Raw genomic sequence first — 18,121 nt, forward strand, 5'->3', positions numbered from 1 at the left:
CAAGAAAGCATTGCGAAGAAGAAGGTCTCGGAGATGATTCCTGCTCGAGGATTAATCTTCGTCGCCCTGGGCGCTTGTTTCCTGGCTGCTATTATCGAGGTAAGGAAATTTTCAATCTCTAAGGGTGGATTTTATATGATTCTATTGTCTAAAGCGTCTCCGATTGTCTCGAATCGAAGAGAGAGAGGGAGAGTTATTCGACTATTCTGCACCTTCCCTTACGTCTTCTGGACTTTCAGTATTGAACATTTCTTGCAGAAATTCTGATTTCAAGATTACGAAACATTGCCACTGAATCCAAAGAATGGATACTTAACCATTACCATTCGGATGACTAAAAATAGTCATTTCCTTGATTTCTCGCGAGATGCTAAGAAGTAAAGACGGTTAAAACTTAATTTAGTTAAAACTTTAATACTTCTTGCACAAACTGCTCGGGCCGTATTGTGTTAATCAGTGACACGGAAATATTAAACATAACGAATGCACTCAGTAATCGTTAAAAAAAATCGTGTCAAGCGCTATGACAGAGCTTTTCACCCTCCGTGATACTATTCACGAAGATCGTCACAGTCTAACGATCCGTATAAAAGCGTGAAAATCCTTGTCGCTATATTATTGGTCCAACTAGACTGTCGGAGACACTTTGTTGCTTCGAGGAACATGTTTGCTTTACGCCTTGCGCGGCGAGAGCTCGATTTGCATCCGAAACAGGATGAATTGCGCAAGGAACGCACCGGTGCGGCCTTCTTGAACAGAGGAAACCATAATTCTCGACAATTACGCCGGCGAATATATCTCCAGGAATCTATTGTCGCGGTTAGCAACTTTGCTCGATAATTATAAATAAATAATATCGTGCCTCGATTTGGAAGAGTCGGCTACCATCGGATTTAATAGATCCTTGCGAGCGTCGAAACCGTGGAGAAATAATTTTCATAAAATCCGCCATCTCGTTTTAAAGATTCTCGGCTTTCCATTCTCTGGCCGAGGAGCAGGTGCGAGTAAAAAAGATGCACTTCTCGAGTGCAGCTCGCTCGACGCGGAACTCCCTTTTCGTTTTTGTGTTTGAAGCTCCCCTGGCAGGGTATCTGGGACACGACCATACTCGGGCGTCATTGTTGTTCGGGGCACTTCGTGTCCCTTGAACCGTTCGCGAGATAAAGGCCACTCGTTTAGCGAAGCGAAAAGGCGGGCCATCTTTGTGTCCCGGTCAACAGCTAAGACACACGGTTCAAAGTGTATATTGTACGCAAAGCCGGCGAACCAGCCGGAAGTCTCTGTTCTTCGGCGGGCCCTCGACTCGCGATAGCGCGGACAGAAAAGGGTGGAGGGGATGTGTGCACAGTTCCCGCGGAGTTTCCGCGGAGTTTCTCGGCTCGCGACTCGTTAATTTCGGGGCTCGTTAACGGGCATCGGTGCGCCCGAGCGACTCGCAAAAGCGACTTTGAAAACCCGTCGAGCACCGTTACAGTTTTCAGCAGCGGCGCGGGCGGCTTTCTCGCCACCCCGCTGCACGTCTTACTGGAATAACGAGCTCGGACCCTCGTCCTTTTTTCATTGTCTGTTTCTGCGGCACCGTTTTCTGCACGGTTTTCCCGTTTCCCCGTTTTCTGGTGCCGCATGCGGCGGTAACACAGCCGAGCCTCGCGTTTGTTTCATGCCCTTTCGAAATGAATTTTCCTTGTACACCGGGTGACAGAAACCTGCCACATCCTTTTAACCTTTCAACCTTTTAACGAAGAATCACGAGTTGGCTCACCCGTGTTCGTTATCCCGTGGGATTTTCCGCGCGGTCGCAGCACACGCAGCAAACTTCTGCAAGCAGCAATTTCTTTCCATTCAAATCAGGACTCTTTGATCAGCCTGATCAATTTTTCTCTTATTATGGTTTTCATTAATATTGGACTCGTAAGTTCTTTTGATCAATATGCGTACTTTGAAGCAGTATAATTGCGACCGCAATTGACGTTGTCCATTGGACGTAGAGACTTTGGTTTGAGAATTAAACGTTCATTATTCGCATCGTTTAACCATTTGCCCTATCTTGTCAGACACGTTATTAAAAGTTCATGTATAATCCATTGAATGGGGACGTTATTTACGCGTTTCAAATTGAAATCAAAGTCTGCCGTCCTATTGTCAACGTTTAATACAAAATCTACCGCGGTGAAAATGCTCGGTTTCTAACTTCACAATTCTACAAGTAACTTTTATAACAAAAGCTTTCCAAAGCCAAAATTAATATAATCTTCTTTTTTGTACGAGTCAATAACACCAGTTATTACCACCCGGCAATTTTAGTGTTAAACATCAAAGTGAAACGCTTGTCATACAATAGAAATAAATGATAGAGGTAAAGAAATAGTAGCGCGAGGGGTTAAGAGTTCCCATCGAAAGGTAAAAGTAAATAAGATTGTCGGTATGAAAAATTCCGCGGATTGCATACCGTTGCCAAAAGTCAGTTGCGGAGCATGATCTTCTGCTCGTTGAACAGCGAGTAGCCGAAGCGAGCCGGCCTAGCAAAAGTGAGTCGGAAATCCGAGTTTAAAAATTGACGATTGCAATTCCCACGGGCTGGGAGGTAGGAGCCTAGACAAATGCAGCGCTCGCTTCAAATTTTCACCGTATTCGGTTCACTCGGGTAAACCGGGTAGGGAGGAAACCGGCCTGGAAAATCGAGCCCAGTCGGCGTTCCCCTGGATGGCGCAAAAATTAATGAATCGAGGCAACACGGAGCGACGCCGGCGTGGGTGGCGCATCGGTTTCCGTCGCGATTTCAATTCCCCTCGCGACAGGGAGCTCCGTCTCGGGAAAGTGAAACGAAACGTTCCCATTCCTCGGAAGATGTTACCTCCGGCGCGCACCGGAAGCCGGATATCCCCGAAGAAGCGCGTAGGCAGCGAGCGGTAGCTGACTCTCGCTGGCAACGGTGGTGGTAGCGGTGCGGCGGTGGGCCGAGGAGACGCGTAGGTCGCGGCAGGGTCGTGGACTGGCGGATCTACCGACTCCCCGTTCCCATGGCATGCTAATGAGCCCCGCGAACCACGAAATACCCCAGTGAACTGAATAGCGAGCTGACAACATCTACGAGAACCCACGCCGAACCCACGAGCAGCCAGACCGCACGTCCCACCGCCTGGTCTATTCCTCATGGATCTGCTTTGACTTCGCTAACACCTGCGCCGAGCCCTGTCGTCGATCTTGCAGGTGATTTTCCACTTTGCTTTGCCGCATCCACTGGACGTTATTCGAACAGAACGCTTGGGAAAGAATCTGCGAAGTACCTAATGTTATTAGGTTTGCCAATAAGTCATCGCGTTCTTTTCCATAGATGGCAATACAGAAAAACGCAATTTGGTCAATTTAATAATGTTCTCGACAAACACTCTTCGTTCGCTGCCTCTCTCAATCCCAGCGATTCCATTTCTTGAACCACTTGAGGTAACACCGAAAGAATCCGAAGAAGTATTCCTGTTCCTCTCCGATCAATCTTTTTTTTTAGCGGTACTGCGGACAATTACAAACGTTAAACAAAATTTTAAATAACAATTAACTTCGTTATCCGCCGTTAATTTTTGACCCTTGCAAATTTCTTTTTACCATTGGCTTTATTTTGAAATATTTAAAAGCTTTCGTCGTAGCGCACCCCCTTTACTTGCATCTGTATTTCTGCACCCGTGATGAAACTGCAAAGTAGCGCCACTTTTAATTGATCTAATTTCTTACGTCAGCGGTGGCTTCAGACGAAAACGCGCGACACGATTTTCCTCGTCGATCTTCCGCAGTTTCTCTAATCGGGAAGCGTAAAGGCGCGTTTGACTCGGAAAACCCGGAGCGCCGAATAAGAGCGGAATTGAGCGGCGTGGCGCGGCGCGGCGCGTCTCCGATTGGATAAATAAACAAGGGCACGGCCGAACGGGCGAAACAGACTTTCGCGGATGCGAATTTCTGCATTCCTCCTTAACCCACTCCGCTACGACTCGGCTCGGCTCGGGCTTGCCGGGCGTCGCGGGTAAATGGGTCGCCTTTCACGAGAGCACGTTTCTTCGGCGAAATTCGCGCGAGTCTCGCGAGTCCTATCGAATATTTAACGATTTTACGGTGGCGTATGCACAAAGGGGGTTTCCCGGAGCGTCGTTACACAAGCCACACGGAAATCGATTGCCCGGGGGAGCGAGCAATTGAAAAGACCCGCGTAAATGGGACGGTCGAGTGGCCCCTGCACCGCTCCAGACAAACGCCGACGATTAATGCTCGCGCGACGGCGACCGGGTCCGTCGCGACCCCTCCTGTCGTTACATTTCTTCCGGAGAATTTCTCCAAACAAATATCGCTCTGTATCTAGTTTTCGGTTGTCTTTTCTTCAATGAAAAAACGATAGATCATTCAGTTCCATTGATGGCATTTGCGGTCCTTGAAACGATCTTCGAAAGAGTTGCTGGATAAATACATTGTTATGGACCATAGACGATTACGCGACATGAGAAATATTTGATTTCCTTCCAGAAACGACAGACAGAATTTTCTTCCTTCTCTAAATTAATTTTAGTTATTAGTACGATAGGGTAGTGGAGCCGATTACATTTGGGGTGAAAAATTGCCGTGCCTTTGTCTTCACTTTGTCATCATTTTTGCGTTCTTTTTATTCATTTATATTTGGATGAAAAAGTAATAATCGTACGGATGATTAATTTTCCTGAATTGAAACAACTTCATCGAAGAAAGCTCGAAAGAACTGTTTATCATAAAATTGAAGAAGAGGAACGATTTACGAACGCGACGGCTGTAAAGCAACTTAACATAACCCTCTATGTGCCCATTTATATCCTTTCACAATATATAAAATATATATTTAAGAAAAGAAAAGAAAGATGAATCGAATTTCACATAAGGTAATGGTAATTTTACGTCATACAACAAAAATACTTCTACGATTTACGCTAAAACGCTTGTCTCATAAGTATCAAAACAACTTGTTAGAAGTAACTGCACTCAGCTTTATTGCTTATAAAATTGATCTAAAAAATCAATCGACACAGCTGAGTGGTTAAACATTGATAAACTAATCGGAGAGCGTACCACGCGAGTAGATTGGAGCAACCTGAGTCCCGAGTCTCGAGAGCCACGGAATAAACTCGGGAACCGTCTATCGTCGATTTCCCACGTAAGAATTCATTTAAAGAGAGATAAGTTTCCCGACGGTGACAGGTTAAAACGGTTCCCTTGATCGCCGGCATTCGACCCCACCCACGCTCGCGTGCAAGTGGACAGTGACAGTGTTCCGCACTTTGTTAGCACGCGCGGGAATAGTCGGGCCAGCTCGCGGTGCTGAGAAGTGGAAACGAGCTTTCTCAGGAACAGCTAGCCTTTTGTCAGCTCCCACGGCTTCTGGCCCGGCGCGATTCCGACTTGTCATCTTGTCTGATCCTTCCGACATTGGGTTTCCCAGTTTCCTCGATCCCTAGGCGTCCCGGCATTAAACCTGCAGCTTCCTTTGCTTCCGGCTCCTCGGTTTTTTCGACTTTTTACTATTCGCCTCGTTTCGTATTCCTCGCCGCGTTTCTTCTTTGGCCTCTTCTTCTTCCTACCCTTATTCCTGGCCTCATTCTGCTCCTATTCCTGGCCTTCTTCCTGCTTTTCTTTAGAATTCCTTTTTATCCGCGAATAAGTTTTTCTCCTTTAAACGTGCCGGTAAATGCAGCTTACACTGCACAGTAACGCATTAGAGAATTGCAGATAAAATCTAGCGCAAGGAGTAAGACGATGAGATGTTGGAACGATAAACAATTGGTCGCTGATATATCGACATGTTCGTTATTAACGCATTAACGTCCGGATGATTAAAAATAGTAACCTTCGTGATTGCCCGTGAAATGCAATTTAAAATAACAAATCGAGTTGTGAAATGTATAGATCTATTTCGTATGAAGTAACATGTTTTATATTTTAATTGACCTGTTTGATATTTTACAAGTTATATCTGTTTTTGTAAAGCGATGGAACAAGTTTACAAACACACTGGCTACACGTAAAAGCTCTCGCTCTGTTAGTTACACTTTTTTATAATTTTAAAAAGTAACGTTTGACACGCGAGGTGAAATTAATGTTACGTTTGAAAAATATATGCAAAATTGCATACCTCCCGGGTGTCAATAATTAATTTTGCATAAAATTATACCAAAATTAGGGCCGAGATCTCGGCTATCGAACGCAGCTAAAAATTGACACTTTTATGGTCCGCTACCTCCGCCAAATTTTGTGCGACGAGCCGAGTGATCATCGATGAAGAAGAATGCCCGATGCCCCGAGAGATCCAGGTAAGATCGGGTCGCCGGCGAACTCTTGGCAAGTGTCTGCCTCCAATTCCAGCCAGTTAATTATCCATGCGGCGTTGCGGCGGGAACGATCGGGTACAGATAAAATGTACTCGCATGCCGGCCCGGTAACGACAATCGGAAGGACGAACGTAGGTGGGGGAGCCCTTTATTCCGCGTCCGCGTGCGCGTTGCATGCATATATGCATTAGGATTCAGGCCGAAAGGTCGACGAACACCAGAGATAACTGTACGGTGCGTCGAGGTCCGGCGAAAACAGCGAAACAAGAGTAAGGGGAATTCTAGCGAAATTAACGAAAACCCGTGGCACGGGAGACGTGGGGACACACGGGAACGACGGGTGTGGAGCACGAGAGACACGGGGGTAAACCGAGTGGAACAACAGAAACGAGGACCGAGGCTGAAACAAAAGGAGCCACGCGGAAACGGAATAGAACATTAAACGGAGCGGAGAGGGCGAGAGATCAAAAGATGGCGCGGAATGAATGGCTCAGTAGAAAGATCGCGTGTAAACAGAATACAAAAGCCCTGGAAGGCTGTGCGCGGGTGGGTTCGCCCGGATTTTGCCCGGTGGTTTTATGGTTTTTTCATAGAACCGACTGGAGATACTTTAGCTCTCGCCGGTTTCTCGATCCTCGTCGGTATTTCGCTCTTTCTCGGTGGCAGAGCCAGACGTATGACGCGTCGGCGTTACAGCTTCGGACCAGGCACCATGGCAGGGTTTTCCGTGCGCCTCCCTGCATTCTGTTTCTTCCGTTTCGCCGCAGACCCCGCCGCTTTTTCCTTATTTATGCCGCGGGACCGTCGCGCCGCGTTTGCAACGGAAACCGCTACTGCCGTGTGGGAATTGTTGCGAAGGGAAAAGTTTTTCGCGGATAAAAGCTGAGGACCAGATGGCAGAGGTAGAGACGGGAATATGAAACGACGCCGAGCCGTGAACGTCGATCTAGGTAGGGCAGCGATCGTTTCTGTCTTCTCTGTTGGGAAATTCTCCAACCGATCTGTCTCGACACCTTTTGCGCCTTGATCTTTTCCCGAGTCTCTTTGTCCAATTTCGTGAGCGGCAGTTCGATCAAGGTTCTAATTTAACTGGGACCGTCTCACTAGAAAATTGCATTGGAAATGTACGAAACGTTCTGTTCCTTTAGGTAACAGCCGTTTGTCTCGTCGCAGACAGCAGATTTTGTTTCAAATATTCATTGCCAGTACATCGTTGCGTGGCAAAGGGTTTGAACACTATTTCAACCCTACACTCTAAAAATTACTAGATTGTTATATGTATTGGAAAAATATTTGGTCAGATGAAGCATTCTATCGTGTGCAACGTTTAGTTTAATTTTTGCTTCTTTTAACTCCCGAGTTGATCAGTGGTTGTGCGCGTAGCGCGTAACGAACTGCGTAGTATGTAGTACTAATTGTACTATGCGATAAGTGTCCGAACGTTCTTCTCCTCTCCATTCATTGACATTATACTTTATTATCGTTGAGACTGTTACTACTAGGTAGAAGCTAAATGAACTTACGTTTATCTCGTGTCTTTCCTACTCTTATACTTACCCATTTTTTTTGGCATAAGTGCATGAAATCCGTAGTCTAATTATAACACTTTTATACCAAAAAGTGTAAAATTGAATAAGAACCCGATAATACAAAATAATTTATACATTTCTGTTCAATAAACTATAAAAATTGAAGTGTGAGAGACTAGATTCGATTTTATTTGCATCAAATACAAAGAGTTTCGAATGGAAATAACCAAAGTCGGGAGGAAGGTCTTGGATATAAAATAGCATCGGGTGTAAAGGGATGTCTTTAAAAAGTCTTCGCCTCATGAATGCACAAAGGTGCGGATTGTATTTCGCACCTCCGCGTTCGCAACCCTCTCGCAATCTTTCGGGTAGCAACAGCAGTGCCGCAAAGGGGCCATATATCTGTCTGATCGAAGAGAAGAGGATCGAGCCCGAAGCGACCAAGTTTCGAGTCTCCCGCCTCCTCATTCGCGATGCCCTCTCGGAGCGCAGCTGCGTAGGAGAAGTCGAGTTGGGGCCCTAGGGCCCTCGGGACCTCGCTGGGCCTTGCACGAGGAGGTGGAGGAGGAGGAGGTGGCGGCGGTGGAAGGAACAATGGGGTGGTGGCGGCGGCCAAAGATAATTATCAGCGTTGGCTCGGCAGCTGCGCCGATTCGTTTCACCCTCGAGCGTCAGTGGGCCTTCCTGGCTGGAAACGGGGCCGGTCGGTCCCCTCGCCCTTCACGGGACCTATGGGGAAAAGTTCAGCGTGCCGTGACAGAAACATACCTTTACGTATACATACGACGCTGTGTTTCCTCGTAGCCGCTGCTTCGCCGCCTCTTGTCTCCTGTCCTCTTCTGTCCTCCTTCGTGCTCGCCTGTCCGCCGCCTCTCGAACACGTGCGCGGGCTAGCAACCCCTTCGACTCCACGGACCGTTGCACCAGTGCAACAGGGTGCGACGGCCGACACTCGGGGAAAACTGGCCTTCCTGCATTTTCTTCGCCTCGACTTCCTCGGTCGCCGCCGTTCGTCAACGTCCACCGAACCACTTTTGCACGGTTCTGTAAAACAAGACTCGAGTTAACTATGACAGACATTCAAGAATTCTTTTAATAATTACATTCTATGTAGCGTCAATCGTTAAACCCTCTAAACTCGTTGCCAGACGTAGCTGACATTATATATTCACCTTGAAGAGACATTTCTTTTTAATTATCTATTTATTTATACCATAAGGTGATCTCATGTAGAATACATAAATAATGACATATAATCTTGCATTTATTATTTCTCGTACGATTTTTATTTCGATTCGACTTTGCACAGAGAAATAGTTGATAAATTTGTTCTAAGTCGTTGGGAGGTGTACGAGATTGATCTTCCGAGTACAAACAGTTAATATCTCCAGTAGAGTAGGTTTGGTTCCTATTTACAATATTGTGTAATGATAGAATAAAAATATTCTTAAATGGGTATGCACGTGAAATGTATACTAAAATGAAATGTAAGGCGTGTACTTGGAAATATTAAACTACTTTTTCCAATCATTTGTCACTTCAGGGCGTAAAACAATAATGGGGCGAGCTAGAATCCTCAGTGCAATTATTTGAAATATTCAACGTGCTACATCTAAGGCAACTATAGGAATTCTATGCGCCATGTCGAATTCAATATGAGAAAACATTCCATAAAATGAAACGTGAAAATTTCGGTATGGTTGAGAATTTTTATCCGACAATGAACTGGCAGCTGTTCGACTGAAATTGACTGGTTTCAATTTAAAAGGCATATTGTTTTATCACTGGCAAACGAACTATTCAAATTGCAGCGGTGGAACGGAGTGCATTTGGTGGTTGGATATACGTGTGTATTGGATGCGTGTCGCTTGCGTTCTGTGCTCGCACAGGAAGGCGAAGACAAAAGTCGGTTGACTCGTTGGTCGCTGCACGCGCCGCTGACTAAACACAGTGGGCAGGGGCCGGGGATGCCAATTTAGCAGACTGTCGAAATATCGAAGCCGCGAGCGGTTATAAGTGACAGTTGTTTCATGTGTCATTCGCTCGTGACGAAGCGGTCAGCCTCTACTATATGTTTACCGTCCGCCTGCCAAAAGACGACATACCATCGCGCGTGTAATATCTAAATTGGCCGCTAGAAAAAATGGAAAACGATCATGAATATACAATAATCCTTGGTATCACACGCAGTCACAGCAATAATGTGTCCAGTTGTTGCTGTCGCATGCAACTGATGCGACAAAAGTCGGTCCGGAAGTATCGCGTTCTGTATAAAAATATTAGGTTGTGCAACGTACCGCTAATCCGATATACCGAACAGTCGTCGACGCGATCGGATTTCTTATACAATTGTAACCAAGTGTTGTAACCCAGTTTAATTTCAGCAAAGTAGCATAGAAATAGCTCTGCGGGAACATTTCTTGAAATCCGTCTGAACTTCTTTTTTTAGATCTCGCAAACCTCATGACGTCAGGGGTCGATTCCTTTTAATTTTTCAAAATAATCTCGTCATTCTATTGCAATCCAATTTACCCTCTCTTAAAGTAGTTACGTCCAGCTTTCGTTTAAGCTAAGTTGCATCGAAATAGACCCACGAGAATGTATCTAAAAATTCATCCGAGCTATCGTTTCGAATTTTTGCAATTTCCTTCGTCTTTTACCAGGTGTCAGAGATACGGATTCACTTTACACTACTTAATAATAATATAACAATAATAAAATCTTGAAAGATTCAAATTGCACACTCGGAGATTTCATTTCGCTTGAAGATAGCGCGAATTCCGAAGGTAAAATAAGATGCGGTAATTTTGCGTGCAGAACCTTCGGACGTTAATTGCGACTGATTGAGCAAAAAAGTCGGGGGGAGAGGGGAGTTTGGGGGATAGGAAATAAAGGGGTCAGCAATTTATAGGTGTCCGTAGATCCACAATAACGGCGGAAGCGACGGTGTTGGTAGTGACGCGTGTGAATAGGACTTCCGGCAATACAGGCGAACCGGAAGCGGTAATTGCGATGGCTTTTGTGTCTTTCCTCTTTTTTTCTCCTTTCACAGCGTGTATTGGCGCGCCAATAAATTCCAATTCGGAAAATCATTCCTTCCTGGTCGACGAGCAGCGGTGCCATTGAAATTTCCCCCGGTTTTTTATTCTCTCAACTCGCAAAGCGTAACGCGTGCTTCCCCGCCCGCGTAGAGGTTCGGCATAACATCGATTTATGGATGATCGATTCACCACTCCCTCCTTTTTTTTCGTGTAATGCGCGGCTCTTACGTTATATCTCGAACGAGAGAATCATGTAATGTGTTCGAGATGATGCTATATTTAGTAATCGCAGGGCGACCGACCCTTTTCGAGCATCGACGCGGATTCAGCACTTATGCCAGCTGAAAACAGCGCTCGTTTTAATGGGTGCACTCCACCGTGCTCGCGTAACAGCCTGCAACGGAGAAAGCATCGTCTAATTTAACAAGAACGTTCGATAAAGTTGCCCGTATTTTGCGCTTTTGCAGTTCTGGGCTACGTCCCAGCGGGTTCGATGGAAATACGACGCGCAGAGTAGTAGCATGTCTGTTACCATTTTTAAAGTTATTGTACCTGATACCGGGGAATCAACTTTCCGGGTTTGTTCGGTATTTATTAGCTAAGTTTCTATGGAAAAATTGTTCGAAGTTTGACGTTTCTAAGGGTGTCTTAAAGAACTACCTCAAATTTGAACACATTCGCTAGCAGCATTACTAGCGTACATATATGTATAGGATGTCTAAAAAATATCTGACAATCCGATTTGTTAATGTTAAAATTATTTTGAAACGTGATATAGTAATTTTTAATGGTGCACCAGAGTCACCACTCGAGAGTAAAGTATTAAACCCATCGTATAATCCTACAATATATGATAAAAATGTCATCAAAGAGAAGCATTCAATTCACGAAATAACGTGCCATGCGTTACAATTTTCAATAATTATATTCACAAAATACGTTTCACGTTCTTTACGCGAGATACAAAGTTGTGATCATCGCACACAAGTAACGCTGACAGCGAACGGGTTAAAGCGTCGCAAATGCTACACTGCATTTACGACTCTAAAGATTATAATATCCATAACATATATAACATGCAAAGAGTCAATTCGATTATCTTTTCGTAAATAACAATTACAAGATTGCCACATGTCTGACGACGTTAGCGAAGTGTGGAGGGGTTGTTTGCATAGCACAAAGTATCCTTTCGAGATATTACAGTCGAAGAATTGAGTTTCGGTTATGAAAAGATGGCTTTCGAAAGCGGTCCGCTCGTGCGAGAACGGATTATGCTTTCGGCGTGAAATTGCACATTGCACCGGCCGAAAGGATGCGCGCAACGACCGGCGAGCGTAAAGGGAGCTGAAAAATAATTTTCTTCGGTAGCCAGTGGAGCATAGTCGGAAGGGAACCGTCCTCCGACAGGGTTCTTAACTTTAATCAATAACGAAAGGGGTTCGCGGACGGGAAGCTAGGAAATTACATTCTCGCGAGGAGCCGGTGCAATCAACGAAGGACAAGGCGAGCCACGATGCAGCATTTCGCCCCATGGAAACGGGCTTTAATAATTTCCGATCGTTTTTCCCAGTTGAACACCGTAGAGCGACGAGTCCGAGCGATTCCGCGATCTGGCGGGGCTAAGAGCAATTGTCTCGCTTTCTTTGATCGTGTAGATCGGCGTAAGGATCTCCTTAGTACTTTTTGTAACCCTAACAATACTCGTTTAAAATATCTGTCACTTAAACTGAGATAACTGATAAAAAGTTCCTATGTTAACTGATAGCAACGGCTGCAATGGAATTAACCCTTTGCAATTCACTTATTGCACATTTATATTTCTAGCAAGTTATTAATTACACGTGTAGAAATGGAAACAATTGTTTCAAATTATTGTACGATCGTTTTTAGCCGCGGCACGCGAAGGTCCAGAAATAACGAAAAAGCAATCTACTAGGCGGTAAAATAATTTGTTGCTGGGTGATTTAGATCATTGTATAGTTACTTGCAGGTAGTCCAGTAGTTAAATAAATAGTTTTATTTCAGAAGATAGAAGAGGGTTAAATGCACGATACACGTTTCGCAATGAAAAAGATATTATCACTTGTACGAGTTTATTTTTGGGACCATCCTCGATCATACCACGACGGAAGAATAATTCCGAAGTGTTCATAATAATTTGGCCAGCCACTGTAATTTATTAAAGGAGCGACATGTGTCGTATATGGTGGTCGTCGGGTAATTTGTTCCGCGGGAGACGGGGGTCGCTATTATTAACCCTTTTCAGCGAACTCGTTTCACCCGCAAATTGACAGGGTGCATCCTTACACGTGAGGAGCCTAGCTCGTGTTACGCCACCGATAAGATGACACTCTTTGAACCACCTTCTCCTCATTCTCCACCTCGTATATTACCTGCATGCGTTACCCACCTACAGTACTTGTACGTGTTCCGGCCCTCACCTTTTTTTCTTTCTCTCTCTCTCTCTCTCTCTCTCTCTCTCTCTTTCTTTCCTTCGAAATTGCTTCAGCTCACAATTAAGTTTTCTGCTCGCGTTAAAAGTCACCGAGGCGTCCACGAAACTCTATCCCATTGTCGATGCATCGATCCTTGGTACCATCGTTCCATCTGAACGAGCCATTATTCCATTTCGCAGTTTCGCCTCGACGTCCACCTGGACATTTCAAAAAGAATCGATCTTCTGTCGATGAGTAAATAATTGCGGGCTTCGTCGCTTGTCTCAGAACGATTTCTCGTTCCAATTTTCAATAAGTTAACATTGATTTCTGCTAACGACGTTCGAATTCGTTGTCTCTTCCAAAATACATTATAAAATTAATTGTTACTGCTTGCACGTGCTGAACGCTCTTCTCCTCGCTTGAAAATTGAAATATTATTTTATTTTATTATCGCAAGTTTGAGCTTTCTATTTATACTATATAATAAATACTATATATAAATAATAGTATAATATATAAATAATATATATAAATACTATTTAATAATTATATGCAACACGTGTTATATCTAATGTTTATGTAAACATTAGTATCACGTTCAATTTAGCGAGACTCTGTTAAACTCCGTTGTCACAAGTCCGCAATGGAGGAACAAAAAGAAAGTTGTAACAATAAAAATTCGCTTACAAGGTGCAGACTGCATTTTTCCGGTGTGCACCTTTAAAAAGGTTTCGGAGATAGCAAAGGTCGAGGAGATCGTCGCGGATTTGTCGCGTCGCCGAGAGAGAATCGAGTCGAATCCCGTGATTAAGAAGAGAAAATGAAAGCGGCGAAAAAGAAGAAAAAGATCGGCAGTTTCACGATCGGAGCCCGGTGCAATGATGCACCTGATGTCTCGATGACCGTTGGCGCGTGCCAGCAGCCGGCTACTGCCAGCTGCGAGCCGAACCGACTCCGTGGACCCAATCCTCCTTTTCATTTTCGTTCAGTACTCTTTATAGATTTTCTCCGCGTTCAAAACCCCATCGACTTCCTCGATTTTCCCCGAGTTTACCACCGACTTTGCTCCTCGGGGGCTTCCGTTAATTGGACGCCACTGCTAATTGCTCTTGGCTTCCACAAATGACTAGAAAGAGAGACCATCCCTCTTCCCCTTGTCGAACAGCTGAATTCTGGAGACCTGACATTTTTTTCCTGGAAAGTTTCTAATTGCTTGAAAATTACAAGGGATTGGATTCGTAACGTATGCAAATGCATGGAATCGCGTGCATTACCGAGATTTAACAATTACTTTGATTTAAGTATCGAGGGATACTCTTCCCGGTTATTCCTTTCAATTTTCTCGTTGTCTCGCAGTTGGTATATTCGAGGCAGTTAAAACAGTAAAGACCTTGCTATCTCATTAGAAATGTTATTGTATTACTCCTTTGCACTCGAAGACATTTTAACTGTAAATCTAAAATAGTTTTATCGAAGTACAGTATTTCCAGTTCTTGTGATTAATAACTACTGCATTTGACGCTAATAGAATCGAGTCTTGTGACATATGTATTTGGAACAGTTTTTTAAATATAAACAGTTCTGATGATTTGAAAATTATTTTCGAAAGCGATGAATAGTTTGCGGATTTTATGAATTTATGAGACAATTTTAACTGACGTACAAATTAAAAGCAATTTGAAGCGTTAAGTGCTTTCGATCTAGTAGAATGATTAAGGAAAGAATGTTTTTTACAACCGATGCAGAACATTTTTATTTTTTATAAAAATTCGGAGTCTAGCGATGAAATAATTTTTAATGATACAGAGTCACCTCTCGAGTGCAGAGGGTTAACACGCTTTCTTTGTACCGAGGTTCCCAGTCCAGTCGCAATAATTCTCATTATTAATGTACAAGCGTTCCAATGCGAGAGTAATTATTCGCAGATGGGCTATTCAAAGAGTTTCTTTTATTGCGGTCGATTCTGACGCTACGTCGATTTTACCGAACACATTGTGGCTTTCAAGAAATATACGGGTTCAGAGACGGTCGCGCAGAAATCATTCGGCGTCGGACGGACTGCTGCACGCACGAAGGCATAATGAGGAAACCCGAGGCTGCAAGAAATCCTAATTTACATCTCGGCTCTGCCGTGTGTATCTTGATCGTGGTCCGATGCGCGACGAAAGAAAGGCGCAAGGTGTGCGAGCAGTCAGCTGGCTGTACCCTTTGGCACCTGTTTCCTCGGTGCCGCAGAGTCAATTTAGATGAAAAGGGCTTCGTGCCTGGTCCTTCTCGAATTCAAGAACTTTGAGAACTGCCACGCCTTATACCCTGAATCTTAGGCATTTCTATCGTCGTTGAAGGCGGGATAATCGAATTAATTTCACTATTTCGTAGATTCTAGAATCTTTCCTTCATATTCAAACTTATCATTAAGAATCAGTTGAAAATTCGCACGCTGTACTGGCATTATTTAGTCAAAGATGCACAACATTAAACAAATCGTCGCTAGACTGCAGATCTTCATGCAGAATGAAAATTGCCTGCAATAATCGTAAAATACAGAATAACGATAAATTCAAAATGAATTAGTACAAAATCTAGCAAAAATAATATTTCGTTAAGTTCGCTGACCAAATTACCATTGGGAAAATAAAACTTTAAATTCCTTTTTCTTTAAACTTAATTATTTAGATGTGTCTCAGTATTAGATTAGAGCAGTGTTTTTCAAAAACTGTATTTACAAATTACTATCACACTGGCAAGTAGTCACAAGTATCCACCCGATGAAATAATTACTCGACGGGAATCATATTGTACAATAATTATTATTACATGCATGAACAATTTATGATATTCTTTCACTTCGCAAACAGACAAAACATTCCAGTAGACCTAATACATTTATTTTCACTCTTGACAAATCGAAAGAAATTAAGATTTCGATGAGAGTTGAAGAAAAATGTCTCGCGATGCATGCGTGCACCGGCAGGCAGGCCGAATGCTCGAAAGCGGTTCCCTCTAGTCGGTCGACTCTAACCGAGTGCATCTGCCGTTGTTCCAGGTGAGCGAGTGCAGGCCTCGCATCAGGCACCAAAAAGGCGGGACCCATTGCAGCAGATGCGGTCCAGGCTGGGGCGTGGTGAACCGATGCGTCCGCGGGAGAGACACAGAATGCGGCAAATGCTCTGCAGGCACCTACAGTCCTCACCACAGCATCCAGCCGTGCTGGATCTGCTCCAGATGCGGTCCAGGACTGTACGAAGCGCATCCCTGCACCTCGAAGACGGACACCGTCTGCGATTCCTGTCACAGACCAGCTCCGGACAACTTGGACTACCAAAGGAAGTGCAAGGGCCGAGTTAATCCGTTCTTGGCTCCCGAGGATGCCCAGGATACCGGCGAGGAGAGCGTTCTAGTGAACGATCCTGAGGGCCAGGACCTGGTAGACGACGGCAAGGAGATTTTGGAGAAGGATGCAGAAGCCGCTGTCGTCGGCGAGCTGAACTCATTGGAGAGGCACTAGAAGCTGAGCTGCTAAGCAGTTGCTAACTCTGTTGTTAACTCGATCAGCAGAGTCTCAACGAGGCGACAGAAAAGGTTCCTACGGTGTTACTCGACTGCGCGAGAAGGCGGGTGAAGAGCGGACAGAGCCTCCGCAGGGGTGTTGCACTCTCGCAGTCTCTGCTGCAGGCGTTGATGCGCTTTCAGGAGGAAATTGGAACGCGTCGCAGCCCCCAGAAGAGGGGTTCCCGCGGGACTCGAGATCAGGATCTCTCCAGATGAAAGGCTAAAGCTGGCGAACCGTTCCCGGAGATATCGAATGCGATCGCGACTGTAGATCGCGGTGCGGCCTCTTCTGGGTTCGGGGAGTTTTCGTCGCAGTATGGCGTAGCTGATGGGGTTTTCGAATCGTCGACGGGCCGGCGAGCGTTTTTAAGAATTCATGGGAACGCCGCGGATGGAAACAGCCCTCTGGAATCGGTCCGCGTTTTAACATTTCAACGGATGGAAGATTGGACGACCACTCTCGCGCTCCTTTCGGATTCATAGAGCGCCCGGATCGTGGATAATTGCCGTGAAATATGGATCGCGAGGCTAATCACTGTCCTAAAGATGCTCGAAGAAAATTCGACCAAGGGGGGAGGTCACTTTCGCGGGGATGGACTTTGGGAACTGTCTTCGCCGATTTTCGCTTCGTTGTAGGATCGAAGAACTGTTTTAGAAGTACTTAACTCTGGTGCTCGTTCTAGAGATGCACACGTGAGGATCCTAAGTCTGAAGACACAGTTACGAGGGCCTAACGATCTAATGATCCTTCGGTTTGCAGTTCAATATTCGTTTGAAAAGATATTCCTGCAGTATGTTAGCCGAGATCACTTGTTGAGATATAACGTACAAAAGGGAATCGGTTTATTCCAAAATTCAGTGCACTTTTATAAATCAATTTATAAATTGCTGAGATATATTTGGTAATAATCTTTCCGTTTCAAAATACCGATTTTGAATTTTGCACGACGTTTCAGCAACGCTCCAGACTTACGGATCGGCGTGTGCACGTATGTAATTTTCTCTCTGATGCTAAGGAAACCTTCGAAAAGAGGGTCGATCGACCGGTGCTCCGCGTCCTTCGATCCCCGATTGCTAGTCAGTTAGTTGATAAGTAGCCATTACGTTGTAATATACTATGTACAAGCGATCAGCAAAGAGAATGTCTCTCAATGCGGAACCGTTGCGATCTACCACGAAGAATGTGAGCATAAATGCGGCTTACATTGACACAGAAACACGGC

At 44.8% G+C, this 18,121-nt stretch overlaps 2 protein-coding genes across 2 annotated transcripts in view; one reads left to right on the forward strand and one right to left on the reverse strand.

Annotated features, from left to right (window-relative positions):
* Nucleotides 1-16,976, forward strand: LOC144478210 (uncharacterized). Its single transcript, XM_078195959.1, has 2 exons — nucleotides 1-99; nucleotides 16,393-16,976. The coding sequence occupies exons 1-2, from the start codon at nucleotides 34-36 to the stop codon at nucleotides 16,852-16,854; spliced, it is 528 nt and encodes a 175-aa protein (XP_078052085.1). The 5' UTR covers nucleotides 1-33; the 3' UTR covers nucleotides 16,855-16,976.
* The window catches only part of Ap-2alpha (adaptor protein complex 2, subunit alpha), a 25,950-nt gene continuing 15,911 nt past the window's right edge, over nucleotides 8,083-18,121 (reverse strand). The window contains exon 15 of the mRNA XM_078195897.1: nucleotides 8,083-8,911. The gene's annotated coding sequence lies outside the window, so the exon portion shown is untranslated. The remainder of the gene's footprint in view (nucleotides 8,912-18,121) is intronic.

Source organism: Augochlora pura, chromosome 2 (genome assembly GCF_028453695.1).
Source record: "Augochlora pura isolate Apur16 chromosome 2, APUR_v2.2.1, whole genome shotgun sequence".
NCBI classification, from domain to species: domain Eukaryota; kingdom Metazoa; phylum Arthropoda; class Insecta; order Hymenoptera; family Halictidae; genus Augochlora; species Augochlora pura.